Source organism: Passer montanus, unplaced genomic scaffold (assembly GCF_014805655.1).
Source record: "Passer montanus isolate IOZ18808 unplaced genomic scaffold, ASM1480565v1 scaffold162, whole genome shotgun sequence".
Taxonomy (NCBI): Eukaryota; Metazoa; Chordata; class Aves; order Passeriformes; family Passeridae; genus Passer; species Passer montanus.
The window spans coordinates 58320-75961 of NW_024363383.1; the positions used below are offsets into that span (position 1 = coordinate 58320).

A 17642-nucleotide genomic window follows, 5' to 3' on the forward strand; every position below is an offset into this window, starting at 1 on the left:
AAATAAGCATGTGTTCTGGGTAACCCAAGACGTTATTGTAGTCCATATCTATCTGTGCCCAAACTTGTTATTGTCTCTTTAAGAGCCAGTGCCATGGATGGAAGTTGACACACAAGGGACAGGGGTTGCTGGGGTTCCTTTTCAAAGTCAGGGGTCTCTCAGGCAGATCCCTCTTGCCTTTGTTCAAAGCAGAATCTTTGGGGGTTTTGTGCCAGTTTTTCTTTTCCCCCCTCCCTTCTGTTCCCCTATTGCATCTTGGCCTGCCTCAAGGCAAATTCCAGAAGTGCCTGTCAGCAGCCCTTTTCCAGAAGGAAAAGAGTGGCCCTGCTCCAGTCTGAGTTGCCCAGAGCTTGCCAGCAGTGGCCAGCTGAGGCAAAGGCACCAAGTCACCCCAGCCCAGCTGCTTTGCCTTGCTGTTCTCTGCCACAATGAAGGCAAAGTCTCCCCATGAGTTCCAGCTGTTTGCCAAGTATCACCTGCTTGAATGCGCCTACCGCCTTTGCTGATGGAGAGGTAAGTAGGGAGGAAGGCTGACTATTTTCCCTTTGTCTCCCTATTCATGGTTGCCTGTGGCAGACGCCATCTTAAAAGGGGGGAGTACCCCTCTGTTTTCGGTTTGTCTTTGTTTCTGTGGAGTTTGTGGGATTTAGCAATTTTGTATCTAGTGATTATTGCCACCAGTAAGGAGAAATTAAATATGAGTAGATACCAGTGGATTGTGTACACTGGACCTCATCTTGACCTACAGGGGGCTGCACGTTATTTGAGTTTTGTCACATGCACCTGCACAGGACAGAGGGCTGTGAATGGCCTCTCAGCTGCTCAGCAAGAAGTGGCCAGCAGTCATCTCACGGGAGACCATGGGGACAAGTGATCACCTCACAGGACTGCAGAGACAAAAGCCCCCTTGTCGCTTCCCTCCCTGACTGCCCCATGGCTGCGCTTTGCCATCCTGACAGCCAAACAGTCTCCTCTGGGTGTAGGACTAGTGGGAGGGATGTGGATCTTGTGGTGGCATAGCTGGACATCCCCTGCATCATGCTGCTGGGGAAGTTGGTGTCATTTCAGGCCACCACAGCATCCCTACTTCTCTCTGGGACAGCTCCATGGAAGGGAAGGGGTTCGGTGTCCTTTTGTCCCCATATCTGACTCAGTGCCATGGGATGCTGGAGCTCATCCTGCAGCAGCCCCATACGGGCCTTCTCCATGTCCCTAGAGCTGGAGACACCAAAAATGGTGACATGGAGCAGTGACATTTGGTCCCAGTTGTGCTTGGAAGGGTCACATACCAACATGAATACCTCTGCTGTGTTTGGTTGTTATCAGGGCACCCCACCTCAGACTTCCCCTCGGCTGTGGTTTCAGCTCTGCCTTCACCTTCAACATGGGCACCCCTAGGAAAGGGGAAGAGAAACTGCAGGTGAGGGACGGAGCAGTGGATATGGGATTGTGGGGTGAGGCTGGCTCTGGTCATTGTTCCTCCAGCACTGGGACACTGCTGCCAGTTTGGACAGAGCAGGGGGATGGTTCCCACCATTTTTGTTTCTGTGCACAGGGGGCTCTTGAGGAGGGGGACCAGATTCCTCACCAAAGCTGGTGGGAAGGAAAGGGGAGTTGCCAGGCTGCAGCTGATCCTCAGACCCTCCCCTTTCAGGCCGTTTAGGGCAGACTTCAGACTCCCCTACACTCTGGTATAGGGAAGCAGAGAGACAGCTCCCAGGCTCCATGGCATTGGATAGAGCTTTGTGGAAAGGGGGAAGATGCATATCTACTGCAACTCCCTGGAATGGGCTTGATGGTGGGGTCCCATCCCACCTTGAAGATCCTGTCCAGCCAACTGCCACTGCTCTAGGAGTCTGATGACTGTTAGTGGGAAACAGTCCTTTCCAGGCCCTGCAGCCTATCTCTCCCCTTGGGGACCACCACACTATAGCTGCTCTAGCCCCTTCACTTCTTGTACCCCAAGAAGAGCTCCTGGAGAGCTGCTTCCTCAGCCATTCCTGACCCCACAGATGTGGTCCAGGCTGGAAGTGCTTATCACCTCAACTCTGGGAAGTCCCTTCCCCAGGATGAGACCAGCAGTGCTGAGGGGTCAAGGGATATTACCATCAACTTTTCTCCTTCACTCTCTTTTACCCCTCAGAGCTTTCCAAGGCCATGGCCCAGCTCTCCTCCAGGTTTGCCACAACACTGGTTTACATACCTGTGGCCCATCAGAGTGGCCTGGCTGTAGGATGGCGGGCAGGTGACAAAGAGGCATGGGACCAGTACACAGCCTTGGGACACAGAGAGCCCAGGCGTGAGGCCCTGCGGTTGGAATAGGGCTTGCCTGCCCTGTGGGAAAAACGGCTATGTTGTTGTGAACCCACTTGGCAGTGCAGAGCAGGTGGCAATGTTCTATGCAGGGCTATGGAATGCAGGGAGCCCCCAATGCAGGGAATGATTGGCATCTGATTCCATTGATTCAGAATGCTGAACAATTGCTTTATTAAAACTATATTATATTACATTGTACTATACTGTATTAAAGAGACATTAAAAAGATACTAAAGAAAAACCCTTAACTGTGTCCAGACAGTCAGGACATAGCTTTGAGTGATTAGTTAATTAATATAAACAACTATCACTAGAATCCAATTACCAAATCCCTTCAGGTAAACAATCTCCATAACACATTACACATGTACAAAAACAACAAGAGCAGAGAATAGAGATAAGAATTGTTTTCTCTTCTTCTCTCTGTGCTTCTCACTGCCTTCCCAGGAAAAATCCTTGAGAAAGCTTGTGCCTGCTGCTCTCTGTGAAGAGAGCTGAGGCAACACAGGGCCAGATATGCCAGACACAAGTAAGGGATATTCCTGTCAGGGCAGTGGATGCAGCACATGGCCAAGAAACATGCTGACCTGAAAGGGGGGTAGAACAGAGGACTCAGCTCACCCACATCACCACAATTGTCAAGGTGCTGCTGCAGCCATGAGGGACTGCTCCTGCATGCAGTGGAACAACCTTGCTCACAATCAAATTCCCCCAGCACTCACAGCCATACTCAGGATGTCCCAGCTCGCTCCAACTGGTAACCTCAGAGCCCTCCCCTAAACCTCAGTGCCAGCCCCACTGGCTGCCAGGGCCATTAGCACCAGCAGAGCTGCCCAGGCAGAGCCAGCCTGAGGAGACATCTGAGGCCACATCTCTCAACAGTTTATTCTTCCTGCTGCTGCACCAACTGCTGCACACTCTGGGCCTCACTGCTGGAACCATGCAGTCCCCTTGCTGCTGCCTTCTCTCCCTCCTCCTCTACCCCTTCCTCCTCTCTGGGACATGGGCAAACCTGGATGGTAAGTGGAACCCCTGGCTCATGCACATCTACCTCCATGGGACTCCATAGGGGAGAGGCTTCCTGCTTCCCACCCATCTTGGGCACTGCTTCCTTACTCCTCCTTGTCCCCTGGCTCCACACCTCCTCCCCAGCCGGGATGCAGCCACCCCAGGTGGGTGCAGGAAATGGGAACTGGGGCTGCAAACGCTATAAGGGGCTTATGGGGAACCCACGGATCCCTGCAACCTCAAGGACCCTTTCCTCAGCCCTCTTCTCCCAGTGCCATCTCCTCCCTGTCAACCCTTCTCTCATATAGGGACTTTCACTATCCGGCTGCTCCAGACCACCACCTTCCAAAACACCTCGTTTGTGGACATGGAGGGGCTGGGCCTGCTGGAAGACATCGAACTTGGTTCTCTTGATAAACACACATGGTCCATCCGCTTCTGCCAGCCCTGGGTGCGCCCAGCCCTGCCCCATGCTGACTGGGACACCATTGAAAACCTGCTTAAGATCTATTTTGAAAAGTTCAACCATCTAATCAATGAAGGGGCCATGCAAAGGGACATCCCATGTGAGTACTCAGTCTTCACTGCATCCCCTTTCTTGAAAAGCAGCTGGGAAGTGGGGAAGGATCTGATAGTGCTGGTGCTGTATAGGAGGCACTGACTATGTCTGCAGGAAGGCAATCCCAGCCCCTCACGCAACCTTTCTCTCCTCTTTGCCTCGCCAGACCCCTTTGTTGTTCAGTGCACAGCAGGCTGCATTCTGTACCCCAACAGAACCTCCCAGGCCTTTGGCTATCTGGGTTACAATGGTCAGGATTTCCTCAGTTTCGACACAAAGAATTTAACCTGGACCCTCTCCCAGGACACCAAGTTGTCACGGTATGTCCAGTCATTTCTCCAGAACTACACTGCCCTGAGTGAGCTGGTGGAAACTCTCTTCAATGATACTTGTGTCGATGACATGAAGGTGCTCCTGCACTATGGGAAGACAGCTCTGGAGAGACAAGGTGAGACCACCCTGACCCTGCAACAGCCACCCAAAAGCCCCCACACTGGGCCCCAGACGTGACCCACCAAGGCTTGCCCCACCCCTTTGCTCTCATTCCACAGAGCTGCCTGTGGCCACGGTCTTCGCCCGCACCCCCAGCCTAGACCAGCTGCTGCTTGTTTGCCATGTCACTGGCTTCTATCCCCGTCCCATCAGCGTGGCCTGGCTGCGGGATGGCCAGGAGGTGCCTCCAGGCCCAGCGCTCAACACCAGCACCATCCTGCCCAACGCTGACCTTACGTACCAGCTCCGCAGCATCCTGGCCGTGGCTCCCCGTGATGGGCACAGCTATGTCTGCCGTGTGCGCCACCACAGCCTGGGCACCCGCAGCCTTCTCATCCCATGGGGTAGGTGCCACCCACAGGGGCTGAGATGGGGGTCCTGAACCACCCTGCCCCACCAGATGGAGCAAACCGCAGAAAGTTCATGGCAGCTTCTCCTTATGTTTCCCAGGGAGATCAGAAGTGGTGCTGATCACAGGGCTCGTGGCCGGGCTGCTTGCAGCCATGGCCGTAGCTGCCATGGCGGTGCTTTGGGTGTGGAGACAAAGGTCAGTCCCTCTCTGCCACAGGGAGTGGCAGTGAGAGAGGAGGGAAAGAAATGCCATGGGGATTTCTGCACTGAGTAGCAAAGCTCTTGCTTGGGCCCTGGCAGATGCTGTCTGCACTCCTAGAAGGTCTCTGCCATGGAGCATCCAGCTATCCCCCTCTCATTTCAGAAAGCACCAGGAGATGGAGGAATCAGAGTCCAGGAACTCCATCCTGAGCAAAGACGCTTAGCTCAGAAGAGAGCAAACAGTCCCCATTCCCTCCCACTGCCGACACAGTAAAAAGAACTACCTTTTTCTGCTTCACCTAAGTTCTGGGCATTGCCAATTGCAAGACTAGCTCGCTTCAGAGATACACAAGAGAAACCCAGTGAGAGAAATCTGAACTTTTGACTAACCTGAATTTTCTAAACAAACACAAGTGCACATCTACGATTTTCTCACTTGTTACACATGATCATGTCTTAGCTTATGGCACTGGCCAGTCCACCCACTAATGCTGTAGGGCACCTCAATACCAGTGGCAAATTCTCCTGGTTCTGCTTCAGTAACACTTTTGTCAGAAGGTGGAAAGCTGTCCCCTTCTACTGTCACTTTCTGGGTTCTTTTGTTTTGTTTTGTTGTGTTTTTGGTTTTGTTTTTTTTTTTTTTCCTAAAAATTACCTTTATTAACCATATTCCAGAAATATTTGTGCTGAGACTGAACTGTGGTGGTTCCACACAAACTAACAGAACCTGGCCAGAAATGGCCTTACAAAGTGCTGAGTAACACTGAAACTGGTGTAATGTGTGGGAGCTGCATATGTGTATGAAATGAAAATAAACCATTCATATTTTCACTAAGATAATGTGCCTTTCTTTAGCAGTTGAATGGGCTTGGAGAGGTTTTGATCAGCCATGTATGCAAGTTAAAACACCACTGAATTATTGGCACTAATTGCAGGAAGCACCAAGGCATGAGGGAAAAACAGTACATGTGTGCCTGTGAATATATGAACGTGTTCTCACATATTGCATGGAAATAAGCAACTGTGCATATGGGGGTAAAGTGACCCCAAGGTTCCCAGTAAAGGAGAAAAAAGAAGTCCATGTCCCATGAAAGATAGCAGAGGAAGACACAAAGGAAGGCATGTAGTTCATGCTCCCAATCAACTTGAACATGTAGCTTCAAAAGGTTTGGTTTCACTGGACAACTTCCTGCAATTTCCCAGGATAAGTCTGGCAGCCATGGCAAGCCAGAAAACCTGGCTGCCTTATGGCCATATCCTCCACAAATCCAATGGTGTTTGTTCTCCCCTGGCCAGAACCTGGAAACCTCAAAGCTGTGGTAAGGACTGCGCTTCCCTAGCAGCCAGCATCTCCTGCTGCCATCACAGGGCTCAAGGACCTCACTGCAAGAGGAGTGACACCAAGCCTCTCCCAGCCCCTGCTGACTTGGGACAGGCAGATGAAACGCTGAGGTGGGCATGCCTTCCTGTGGCCTTGGCACCCACAGGGCAATTCCTCTCCCAAGCAGAGTGGAACATCCTGGAGCACTCATGGTACCAGGCAGACCTGGAGATCAGGTGCAGCCAGTGAGGAAACCTGTTGAGGAAAGCTGTTCATGTGAATGACCTCCCAAGAGACCCTACAGCACCACACCAATAAGCACCTGGTACCAGGGGGGTGTCTGCAAGTGTTTGCTTACATCTCCTAAGAGACCTTACAATAACTCAGCCCACCCAGGCATTTTTAGAAGGTTCTTAAGGCATCTTATCACAGCTCAGTGCAGCAGTTGCTGCTGCTCACCCACCCATCCAGTATGGCACCCAGAGGCACTCTCCGCTCCAACTCCCCCAGGCGCAGCTTGGGGGGTTACAGACTTCACCTCAGGGGGAGATTGCAAGGACCAATGTCACCTGTGGGGTCTTTGAGGACCAGTGGCCACATGAGAACTTCAAAGTCCAATAGTGCTCTAGGGCATGGGATAAGTGAGGACCAGTAATCACTTCACAAGACTGTAAGGACCAATGTCACCTGAAGAAACTGTGGAGACCAGTAGTAACCTGGGGGTGACTCTGAGGACCACAGTCACTTGAGAGGACTCTGAGGACCAATGGTCTGTGTGGACCAACAGCCCCCTGTCTCCTTGAGTCATTTTCAGACCAGAGAAGTGACAATTTGAAGGAGGAAGAAGCTGTGAGCAAAAAAGGAAGTGAAAAAAACTCCAAACATGAGAAGTACATTCAATAGAGAAGTGGAAGAGCTAAAGCAGAACTTTAAAGCAGATCCACCAAGACAGACATCTGGAGGAATTTCCGAGGGGGCTGAACACATTGTGACCACCCACATAAGCCAGGGGCCTCACAGGACTGCAGAGACAAAAGCCCCCTTGTCGCTTCCCTCCCTGACTGCCCCATGGCTGCGCTTTGCCATCCTGACAGCCAAACAGTCTCCTCTGGGTGTAGGACTAGTGGGAGGGATGTGGATCTTGTGGTGGCATAGCTGGACATCCGCTGCATCATGCTGCTGGGGAAATTGGTGTAATTTCTGGACCTACCAGGCCACCACAGCATCCCTACTTCTCTCTGGGACAGCTCCATGGGAACAAAAGTATTCAGTGTTTGGACACTACAGAGGTGCAACCCTCAAACTTGCCCTTGCTTGTGGTTTTGGTTCTGCCTTTGCCCCCAGTGCAGGCACTACCCAAAAAAGGGGAAGAGAAACTACATGTTGAGGGGAGGAGCTGGCGAGGAGCAGTCAGCTGGGAACATTGTGGGGAGAGGTTTACTCTGGGCACCCCATGATCCCTCCAGCATTGGACACTGGTGCCAGTGGGACAGAGCACAGGGATGGCTCCCACCATTTCTGTTCCCTTGCACAGGGGGCTCTTGGGGAGGGGGACCGGATTCCTCATCAAAGCTGGTGGGAAGGAAAGGGGAGTTGCTAGGCCCATCCCCAGGTGTTTAGAGCAGAGTTAGGGCTCCCCAGCTATGTCCTACAGATTTCATCTAGTTGGAACACTTGTTGCCTCCTCCCTGGGAGCCCCATCTTCAGAATTAGGCAAGTGATGCAGGAGCAGCTTGAACTGGAGGTGACAGGAGCAGGAGGGGCTATCCCTTCTTCCTATGTAGGGGTTGAGAAGACAGCAACTGTTTTTCTCCAGTCAGGTCTGAAATCCAAATGCCATTGTCACCTGCATTGGTGCTGAGGCATCCCACAAGAACAGGGATAGTACAATAGGTGGGGAGGGGGAGTCAGGAAAACCCAGCTTAGATGCTGGAATATCTATTTTCCTAGTTGTGTTTCCTGGGTCTCTTTCCCTGCCTTCTCCTTCTGGCTGGGCTTTTTCCAACCCCAGCCTGTCAGGACACTTTGTGCTCAAGACCTTATTTCAGCTTTTGTCCCTCCCACACATCCCCAGCTTTCAGCTTGGGACTTCTGGGCCCCTCCCTTGACACACTGATTCTCCAATTGGTGGAGAGGCACCGCAGTGACTGCTGGGCTGGGTTGAAGCTTAGGTTCTCACAGGTTCTTCCTGCTCCCACAGTCACTGCTGCTGCTTCTTCAGCCTTGCCGCGTGCACCATGCAGCCTCCTCGCCTCCTCCTCTTCCTCTTCCTTGTAATCCTCCTCCCTGGGATGTGGGCAGATCCAGAGGGTAAGTGGGAGTCCTGGCTCACCTCAACTGCTCTTACCGCTCCCGCCTGTCAGAGGACCCCACAAATTCTGCTCAGGGGAGGCATGGCCAGGCCACTGTGCCATAGAGGGGGGTGGATGATTCCCAGCATCAGAGGGCCACCTCCCATCGTGCATCACCCAAACATGCTTTGTCCCTGCCCACCCTCTCTGTTCCTGCCTCCAGCTCAGGACTTCTGCCTCACCAGCTCCAACACAGGGCCTTGGGCACACAAAGAGAAGAGACAACAGTGGTCCTCAGCCAGGCCTTGGGTGTTGAGTTACCCTGCAAGATGTCCTCCCCCTGCAGGGAGCCCATGGATGCCAGGCAGATCTCAGCTCCACATGGTGCTGAGGGCCTCTTCCAGCAGCCTCTCGTTCATTAGGGAGCTGCACCTGCCAGACGGTTTTTTGGGCACTGCTGTCACACAGAGAGTTTTACCACAACCCCATAAGACCTTATGCTTCCGGGCAGGGAGCGTCAGACACAGAAAGTCAGGACTGATCTCTGGGCTGGGCTGGTGACCTGGCCCTATCAGGGAGCCCCAAACTTGGACAAAATGCCCTTTTCTATCAAGCATCCTCCATATCCTCTGTACTGTGTCCAGATCTTTGGCAAAGTCCTGGCACAGGTGTTTCTCCTGGGGGGAAACATCACCTCAAACGAGCAGCAAGGTGCCCCTTTATCTGCTCTGCACAGTCAGACAGCAGCTGTGGCCAGGAGGAAGGCATGGAAGGGAGGGAACAAAATGCCTAAAATCCTCTGCAGGAGATAACCACTTTGCTGAAAGTAAGATAGAGAAAGAAAAAGAGCAGTGAAGTCAGGGGAAGTTTGGACAGGAAAACAACCCTGAGCGGGATGAAGAGCACAGAATCATACAAGCGCAGAATGATTTGCAGTTTGAAAAGGACCTTTAAAGGCCATTTAGTCCAACCCCTCTGCCATCGACAGGGACACCTTCCCTGCTCAGAGTCCCAAACAACCTGGCCTTGAATGTTGCCAGGGATGGGACATCCACAATATGTCTGAGTAACATGTACAAGTGTCTCACTACCCCTCACTTAAAAAATCCTTTCTTATTATCTAGTCTGAATCCCCTGTTCCCCTCCCCCTCCAGCTTCATGTTTCCCCTTCAGCACCTCCATTCATCTCCTTCCTGCACCCTTTCCTGTCTCCATTCTCTCTCCTAGCAGAGCCACAGGTTATCCAGTACCTCCTGACTAGCCTCTTTGCCAACATCAGCTCTGCTGAGGTGTCATGTGTGGCACTAGTAGGGGACATAGCTATCTTAACGCTGGATCCAGCCAACTGGAGCATCCACTTCTACTGGCCCTGGGTCAGCCAGGCTGCAGCTGAAGGCGACGGGGAAAAGATAATGTCCCAGTACAAAATTGTTCTGCGCAATATGATCCGATTTGTGCACGACACAGTTCAGCAGACAAAACAGCATTGTGAGTACAGAAACGAGCCCTGCCTGAGCCCTAGTCCTTCTCCCCAGGTTTTGGCTGTTGCCTCCTCCCCACCAGGATGGCATTTGCGGGGGCGGGGGGTGGGTCTCACAAGGTGCAACAGCTCCTCAAACACTGCAGCTGCTGGGGAATATGATTAGCAGGAATGGGTAGGGCAGCAGACCAAAAATACACCTAGGAGCTTCTGCCATCTGGCAAAAGGAACCCCTCTTTATATCAGGGTGCTGCCACCAAATTTACAGGAGCTGAAGGATTGACACAGCAAAGATCATGAAAGAAAAAATTGGGGGCAAATACTTTAGGGGACAGAATTCTTTTTAAGCAAGCACCCCACACTGGTATCCACTCCATTCTTCCAAGCCTGAGGGCTTGCTGGGTGTCTGGGGTCTCCTGAAGCATGGCCTTACCCCCTGCTGCCCATTGCACCCTGCTTTCCACTGCATCCCTGTATGTGCTTTCAGACATATCCCACCTCATGCCACCCACGTTCCACACACTCATGGGACCTCTCCATTGGCTTTGCTGTTGACAGACCCATTGGTGGTTCAGATCCGTGCAGGCTGTGTGCTGTACCCCAATACAACAAGCCAGGGCTTCCTCAATATTGGCTGGGATGGCAGAGACCTCGTAGCTTTTGAGGTAGATAAACAGGGCTGGGAGGCCCGACAGCCATTCCAGGTGGCAGAGCTGGTCAGCAAGAGCCTCAACAGACAGAAGTCTCTCAGAATACTCCTGGAGTACCTTCTCTCTATCTGGGTATGCCAGAGCAACTTCCTCACCCTGAAGAGGTATGGGAAGGAAATTCTAGAGAGACAAGGTGAGACCACCCTGACCCTGCAACAGCCACCCAAAAGCCCCCACACTGGGCCCCAGACGTGACCCACCAAGGCTTGCCCCACCCCTTTGCTCTCATTCCACAGAGCTGCCTGTGGCCACGGTCTTCGCCCGCACCCCCAGCCTAGACCAGCTGCTGCTTGTTTGCCATGTCACTGGCTTCTATCCCCGTCCCATCAGCGTGGCCTGGCTGCGGGATGGCCAGGAGGTGCCTCCAGGCCCAGCGCTCAACACCAGCACCATCCTGCCCAACGCTGACCTTACGTACCAGCTCCGCAGCATCCTGGCCGTGGCTCCCCGTGATGGGCACAGCTATGTCTGCCGTGTGCGCCACCACAGCCTGGGCACCCGCAGCCTTCTCATCCCATGGGGTAGGTGCCACCCATCGGGCATGGGGTGCAGGCTGCAGATACCAGCCATTGGCCCTGTGAGGAGCAGCTCCTGACTGGTGCTGCAACCCTCACACACTCTTCGCTCCCTCTCCCAGAAAACCGCAGCACAGCTCCAACCATCAGCATCACTGTTGCAGTGCTGCTTCTTGTGGCCACAGCCTTTGCTGGGGGATTTTGGTGGTGGAAGCGCAGGTGAGCCCTCCCTCTGTAACCTGCTGTAAGATTTATGGGAATATAGGTCAATCCAGGGGTTGCAGCAGGTCTGTAGGAGTGAACTCACTCAACTCACACATACCCTTTGCAGGAAAGGTAACGAGGCTACATGGGAGACCCAGGAATTCATCATTTGAGGTCTGGTTGCCCACACAGCAACAGCTGCTTGCTCTCCATTCTTAGTTCATGTCCCACCCCTGACCCATCAGCACCGACATGGTTTTGTTCTGGAAAACCACTGCATTAAACAGCTACAAAATTCCTCTGATACATATGGCTCCTGTGTCTCTCACCCTTCTTCCTCCTCAGTAGCTTTTCTCAGGAAACCCCTCAGTGCACTACAGATACTCCATATTGCAGCCAAAGACTCTTCCTTTTTCTGGATTCTGGTTGGTCTCCACCTGGCATGTCAGGAGAAGCCAGTCCTCTGACAGCCTCTCCCACATCTCTCCATGGCCTGTTCCTGACAGGACAGTTACAACCCAAGGCCAAACCACTGTGAGGCTGCTGAGTGAGATGTGGGATGGAGCAGACCACAAATCAGGGGGAGATGGAGAGATATAAGTTCTTTCACTGGGGAGAGAAGGGAAGGGAGGAATCAAGTAACACCCCTGACATCACTGACACATTTTGAGCTGCTCCATCTCCAGGGCTGATCTCACCCTCAGTCCAGAATGGTTTTACATCAGGATCTCCTCCACTTCTGACTCCTGCCGCCATGTTTGCCTCCTCTCTCTGTAAAAGCTGGAAGGATGGGGGATTGTCACCCTTCCACTATGCCTGCCATGAAAAAGCCATGCTGAGGCTCTGAGAGACTGAGCAACACACACCACAGCAGGATGTGGAATAAGGATTGTCATCAGTTCATTTTGTATTGTCCATTGCTCCTTCCTCCTCATCCTGCTCCAGTGTGGAGTCCCACTCACAGGAGACCGACTCTCACAAATGTCTCCATCATGGGTCCTTTCTATGGGGTCACTCCTTCAGGAACAGGCTGCTTCAGTGTGGATTCCCCTCAGGGTCACAAGTTCTGCCAGGACCCTGCTCCACCATAGTGTCTCCATAGGGTCACAGTCCCTCTCAGGCACACCTACCTTCTACAGCATTGGACTCCTCCAAATGCTGCAGGTGGATCTCTGCAGCTGTGGACCTTCATGGTGTTATAAATGAGAAGCTTGACGAGGCCAATACTCAAGCAGCAATCAATTTATTAATTAATACGGTAAAGTATGAGCAATACAGTGCTGGGTACAGTGGGGGAAATTTTCCCTCCAACTGCACACCAATAGTTGGGGCTTACAGATATTTATAGGGGTGTTCATAAGCTTTTTCAGCAGTTTCTATTCCAAATTTTTACGTAACAATTCTATACACTGTTGTGATTTAGTTTTTCTCAGGATGTATCCCAGAAAGGAGTATCCCCAGATGGTGGGGTCCAGCTTCCGAAAGAAGAAAGAAGTCTCCCAGCTGGTGAGGTCCAGGGTCCAGATGCGGGTTCACCTTTTAATTGTAAGGACTATAAATCTCATACCAGTGACGTCCAGCTTCCCTTGGTCAAAACTATCAATCCTGGAGTTGATGTTCATCTTCCTTTCTCAAGCTGCTTTTCCATATTTTGTTAAGGCATTGAGATAAGCATGTTTCCTTTTTATATATTCTAAAGCTATAGTTTTAAAGATCTTTACTACAAGCAATATTTTAAAACTATACTTCAAAAGGTTATTATTGCAAAACTCTTTAGCTAGAAGCAGAAAGTTCCTGTCAAACAGGAACATCCTTAAAGCTTTAATTCAAATGCTCCTAAAGCAACTTAAGACTTATAAAGGTTAATTGCAAACAAAGGATAGGTTCAAAGGTCTTCTTCCATGCTTTACTTCCTCAGTTATTTATTAGAATTATCTTTATGACTGTCCCATGGTCAGTTTCCACACATATCACAATCACAGATACACAGGTTGCCTGTGTGTACCTGACACGAAACACAGCTTTGTATTTCACAATGGGCTGCTGCAGGACAGCTGCTTCCTCAAGGTCTTCACCACAGGCTGCTTGGGCACCATTTCTGCCAGGGTCCCTGCCGGGTCCCTGCCGCGCCCGAGCGAGCTGCCAATGGTGACTCGGACTGCATCTGACGTCACCTGGTGCCCGGTAGATCCCCGGCGCCCCCCCCGCCCGCCTCACGCTGCCATTGGCTGTGCCACGGCCCGTTCGCCAATGCCGTGCGTGCTCCTCCTACGTCACCGGCCGGCGGTGCAGACCCGGACTCCCCGTCCCTGCCCTCGGCCCCGTCCAAACCCGGGCCTGCGCTTCCAAGCACTCGCTGTGGCTTCCCTCCGATTCCGCATGTCCCCGGACCCAGCCCTCAGTCACCCCCAGCACTGCAGAGCCGGGGACGAGCCCAAGGCGTTTCTCGCCTCAGCGCCAGATTTCAAGATAAAGGCAAAAAGCCAGGAAGATGTTTGCAGTTGTCAGGCCTGCTTAAAAACCCAAAGCCATGCTCCATCACCTGTCCTGGGGAGCCAGAGAGACATGACATGGTGAAATAATCCAACTATTTGGTCCAGAATTATTAGAGCACTGTGGGCCTCGTTGTCGTGACTTTCTTTCTTTCTTTCTTTCTTTCTTTCTTTCTTTCTTTCTTTCTTTCTTTCTTTCTTTCTTTCTTTCTTTCTTTCTTTCTTTCTTTCTTTTCTTTTCTTTCTTTCTTTCTTTCTTTCTTTTCTTTCTTCTTTCTTTTCTTTCTTTTCTTTTCTTTCTTTCTTTCCACATACCTATGTGTATGAATATAAAGCATGTGTATAAAACTCCTGAAAATTTAAACTTCCAAATTTCACACCAAAGGAATAAAGTCTTCCTGTTTGTGTGGGTTTCCTGCAATTCCCACTTCTTTTGAGAAACATTTCTTGCTAGTGGGTATGCCAGGCAGAAATATGAGACACCAAGGTACTATCATCTTTGGGGACTGACACCATCAAAACTGCTTCTAATCAGCTCCAGGGTAAAGCCTTTACTGTAAAATTAATTGATGGACATTATAAACTGAAGAGATTAAAGTTTACCTGATCTGTGAACCTTTTATCCCTCATTCAAACATGGTCTCTGAATGCCTTCAAAACCTTCTCACCAGTACCAGTTTATTCACAGCTGGCTGCAAACCAGGGACAAACTTCTCAGGGGTCAGAAAGCACCTTTGAACAGATATTTAAACTCTGATCCAGCCATACCCTGCAGCCCTGCTGATGACCTTGAGTAAGAATAAGGCCTATACACTAATAATCAAGATGTCTTAGGCCATTGGTTTCTCCCAGATGCTCACTAATCTCCAGAAAATGCTTTCCCGCCTAAGTTGTTAATGCCTAATTAACCCCACAATGGTGATATCTCTGCCATCGATACAAGTTTTCCATTCCCCCTTAAAGGCATTAAAGACTTTCCAATCAAGGCACACACTTTCTAAGAAGCACAGCAGCCTATTAGTTACACTCCAGTTACTGGGAAATAAGATCCATGTGAAGTATACATATGTCAGATGACACTTTGCACATCTGTAGAAAATGCTTTAGCCATTAAAAACCTCCTGATCCCAGGACTGCATATACATTCCAGATCCCTCTCTCAATGTCCCAGTGGAAGTTACAATGCAGACGACGACTGTCAGCTTTGGTAACCTTTCCTGGAATTAATGTTTTTTTCAGGACTTCCTTCAGCTCAACCAAACCAAGCAGCAAAAAGCATTCATGACAAATTGGTTAACAAATTACCTTCTTTTCACTCTAGTGGACAACTCAAGTCTTACTTCCTGCATCTATGAAAACTTTAAAAATACCAAATCCCTCTGGTTATGGCACATAGCACAGGTTTCACAGCACTTTTTTTCAGTCCTGTGGAGGGATGGGATATTTGGAGCCCCATTTTAGAGAGAAGGAGCTAAAGCAAATGGAGAGGGGCTAATCCTCCCTCATTTTGCATGCTCTGGTCAAATAACCTGATATAGTTTTTCAGAGCACATGGAAGGATGTATTTGATTGTGAGAAATGTGTATTTTATGATTGGCTTTTCACAAGTATTAAAATGAATATTGTATGTGTTATGTTAGAAAGTTATGCTGGTATTAATTTTCTCAAGTAGTGTATTAAATATAGCTTTAGGTTATAACAAAATGTTAAAATAGAAACTATGCTATGTAAGATATTTGTTTAAGAAAGGACTCGCACGAGATAGAAGCCACAGGACACCTAAATCTTTCAGAGAAAGGGAATTTATTGCTCCCTTACCAGCAGAAAACTAACTTCTTCCCACCTCACTCAGACAGGAAGATGGCATGAGGATTAAGAGGAAGAAGTTGACAGTGACCAGACAGAATCCTGTTTGAATGGAATTTATGCATCATATATGAGATGTATGAATATGCAACAGGAGATTGTTTTTAAGGGTTAATCCTCTGTTAACAGGGGTCCTTTTTCGGGCTTGTGTTGACCAGAAAAAGGTACCTGGACATCCGTATCTCTTTGTTTTTATTGTCTCATATTGTCCTAATCTCAATTGTTCAAATTTTATTATTCTAATTATATTACTATTTTTATAACCATTTTATTACTATTAAACTTTTAAAATTTTAAAAACAAGTGATTGGCATTTTTCACAGTGACCCCTCCACTACTCCCCATATGGAAGAGACACCACGTGCATCTCTGCCAGCAGGGTGTTAACCTTTTCACCTGATGCCAGTTTCTCCAGACCTGCTTGTTAAACTTTTCTGTCTTAGGCAATTTCTCTATCACATTCTTCAGCAATGCCTACCTTCTTACTGCTCTGCAAAAATGATTGACCACCTTCCCTTCCTTGCTTTCTACAGCAGTTCAGCACAGTGGAAAGTGTATTTGCATCCACAATTTATAACAGAAAAACCTAAATTATTCTTTCTAAGGTACTTCCTGTTTGGAGCAAACATATTTAGCTAAGGAGAGAGAGGCATCTCTCTGTCATTTGTTTCCTACAAATAATCTGAATTTAGTAAATTCTGGCCTGAACTTTGGAAACTCATCCATCCTTGGTTAATAACCCATCTCTTTATTGCTTTCTCTATTCTGTTATTTCTTTTCTTCTTGAAATCTCTCCAAGAGCTGCAGGGCTGATGCTTGTTGTTCACATGAGCTGCCTGCATCATGATCCCAGAACTGAGTCACTGGGAAAGGATGCAGGTCTTGGGATCTCCTCTGGTCAAGATGACCCCGAGATGTATTAAAAGTCTCTTTTCTCCAACCTAGCTGTCGAAGAAGGAGTCAGAAGTTTTGGCTCGTGTTCTCAAGGTTGTTTATTATTTCTTATCTAAAATATTTTCTGTCTGGCCTGCCCAGATCTGTTCAGCAGGTTAGTCCATGGCACACTGCACTGCCCTGAGGTGGTGCTATCTCTTTATACTAAAAACTACATGTACTTTATTTACAGTTATTTTCCAATACCTCTCATCTATGTTAGACTGTGTACTTCTACTCTAAATCAATCCAAATATGCTAACATCACCCAGAAGATGGAGGCTAGGAAGAAGAAGGGAGAAGGACAGGACAACGCCCAAATTCCTCCATCTTGTCCCCTAGACCCCCACGGTAAAATTCATCAAAAGGCCATCTTTCAGGCTGTGACAACTACTGTTATGCTACTTAAACTTTTGTGACTTGTAATTCTTCATATGAAGTTGGTAATTTGCTCTATGAGTTGAGATCGAATTCCTAAGTGTCTTTGGCTTCCTGCCAGGGTCTCCGAGCCCCTGCCAGGATTTTGAGCCATCCAGGGCACCCAGACGGATGTCCTGGGTTCCTACATGCAGGAACTGTTTCAGTCATGCTGCAAAATTACTTGTTTCAGATTTTTTCTTCTGTAAACAAACTTCAAATTTTAATAAACATCTCAAAATTGGACAAGAGATAATTTCTCTCTAATAGTGACTAAATAGACACTCTTCTTATTTCTCCCTCCAGTATAGAAATTGGGGTAAACATGCTAAAAGTATCCAGCAAATTATTACAGCCAGCTTGACCCCTAATTGCTCTTGTGCTTTCCCGAAAGTAAAATAAGAAGCTCTTAAACTCTGTGTTCAAGGCCACAGCAACTTACCAGACAATCATCACACATACCAGAGAAAGAAGGGCCAGGAATCC

The 17642-nt window shown here is 49.4% G+C and overlaps 2 protein-coding genes and 1 long non-coding RNA gene across 4 annotated transcripts; 2 read left to right on the forward strand and 1 right to left on the reverse strand.

Annotated features, from left to right (window-relative positions):
* The first annotated feature begins 1384 nt into the window (after nucleotides 1-1384).
* On the forward strand, nucleotides 1385-5151 carry LOC120499527 (T-cell surface glycoprotein CD1b-3-like). Its single transcript, XM_039703316.1, has 7 exons — nucleotides 1385-1454; nucleotides 2144-2299; nucleotides 3633-3890; nucleotides 4050-4331; nucleotides 4435-4719; nucleotides 4826-4922; nucleotides 5091-5151. Exons 1-7 carry the CDS (start codon nucleotides 1385-1387, stop codon nucleotides 5149-5151), a joined length of 1209 nt encoding a protein of 402 aa, XP_039559250.1.
* Nucleotides 5152-8421: 3270 nt separating this feature from the next.
* Nucleotides 8422-11754, forward strand: LOC120499520 (antigen-presenting glycoprotein CD1d-like). Of its 2 annotated transcripts, none has more exons than XM_039703304.1 (6): nucleotides 8422-8558; nucleotides 9767-10027; nucleotides 10578-10862; nucleotides 10966-11250; nucleotides 11367-11463; nucleotides 11576-11754. In XM_039703304.1, the coding sequence occupies exons 1-6, from the start codon at nucleotides 8486-8488 to the stop codon at nucleotides 11619-11621; spliced, it is 1047 nt and encodes a 348-aa protein (XP_039559238.1). In that variant the 5' UTR covers nucleotides 8422-8485; the 3' UTR covers nucleotides 11622-11754. The 2 variants fall into 2 exon arrangements, with proteins under 2 accessions (XP_039559238.1, XP_039559239.1); XM_039703305.1 differs by having other exon boundaries at nucleotides 8423-8558; nucleotides 9770-10027.
* A 920-nt stretch (nucleotides 11755-12674) lies between these two features.
* LOC120499526 lies at nucleotides 12675-14147 on the reverse strand. Its single transcript, XR_005626893.1, has 2 exons — nucleotides 13454-14147; nucleotides 12675-13084 (listed from the first exon to the last, which is right to left on the reverse strand). It is a non-coding gene; the product is annotated as an uncharacterized LOC120499526 (long non-coding RNA).
* Nucleotides 14148-17642: the final 3495 nt, after the last annotated feature.

Bases quoted from the DNA above. Each gene is read 5' to 3' on its own strand.
- LOC120499527 (XM_039703316.1), top strand. From the start codon at position 1,385: ATGGGCACCCCTAGGAAAGGGGAAGAGAAACTGCAGGTGAGGGACGGA. The intron at 2,300-3,632 runs GTGAGGCCCTGC...TCTCTCATATAG, and splicing joins GGGACACAGAGAGCCCAGGC to GGACTTTCACTATCCGGCTG. The intron at 4,720-4,825 runs GTAGGTGCCACC...TATGTTTCCCAG, and splicing joins CAGCCTTCTCATCCCATGGG to GGAGATCAGAAGTGGTGCTG.
- LOC120499520 (XM_039703304.1), top strand. From the start codon at position 8,486: ATGCAGCCTCCTCGCCTCCTCCTCTTCCTCTTCCTTGTAATCCTCCTC. The intron at 10,863-10,965 runs GTGAGACCACCC...CTCATTCCACAG, and splicing joins GGAAATTCTAGAGAGACAAG to AGCTGCCTGTGGCCACGGTC. The intron at 11,464-11,575 runs GTGAGCCCTCCC...TACCCTTTGCAG, and splicing joins TTTTGGTGGTGGAAGCGCAG to GAAAGGTAACGAGGCTACAT.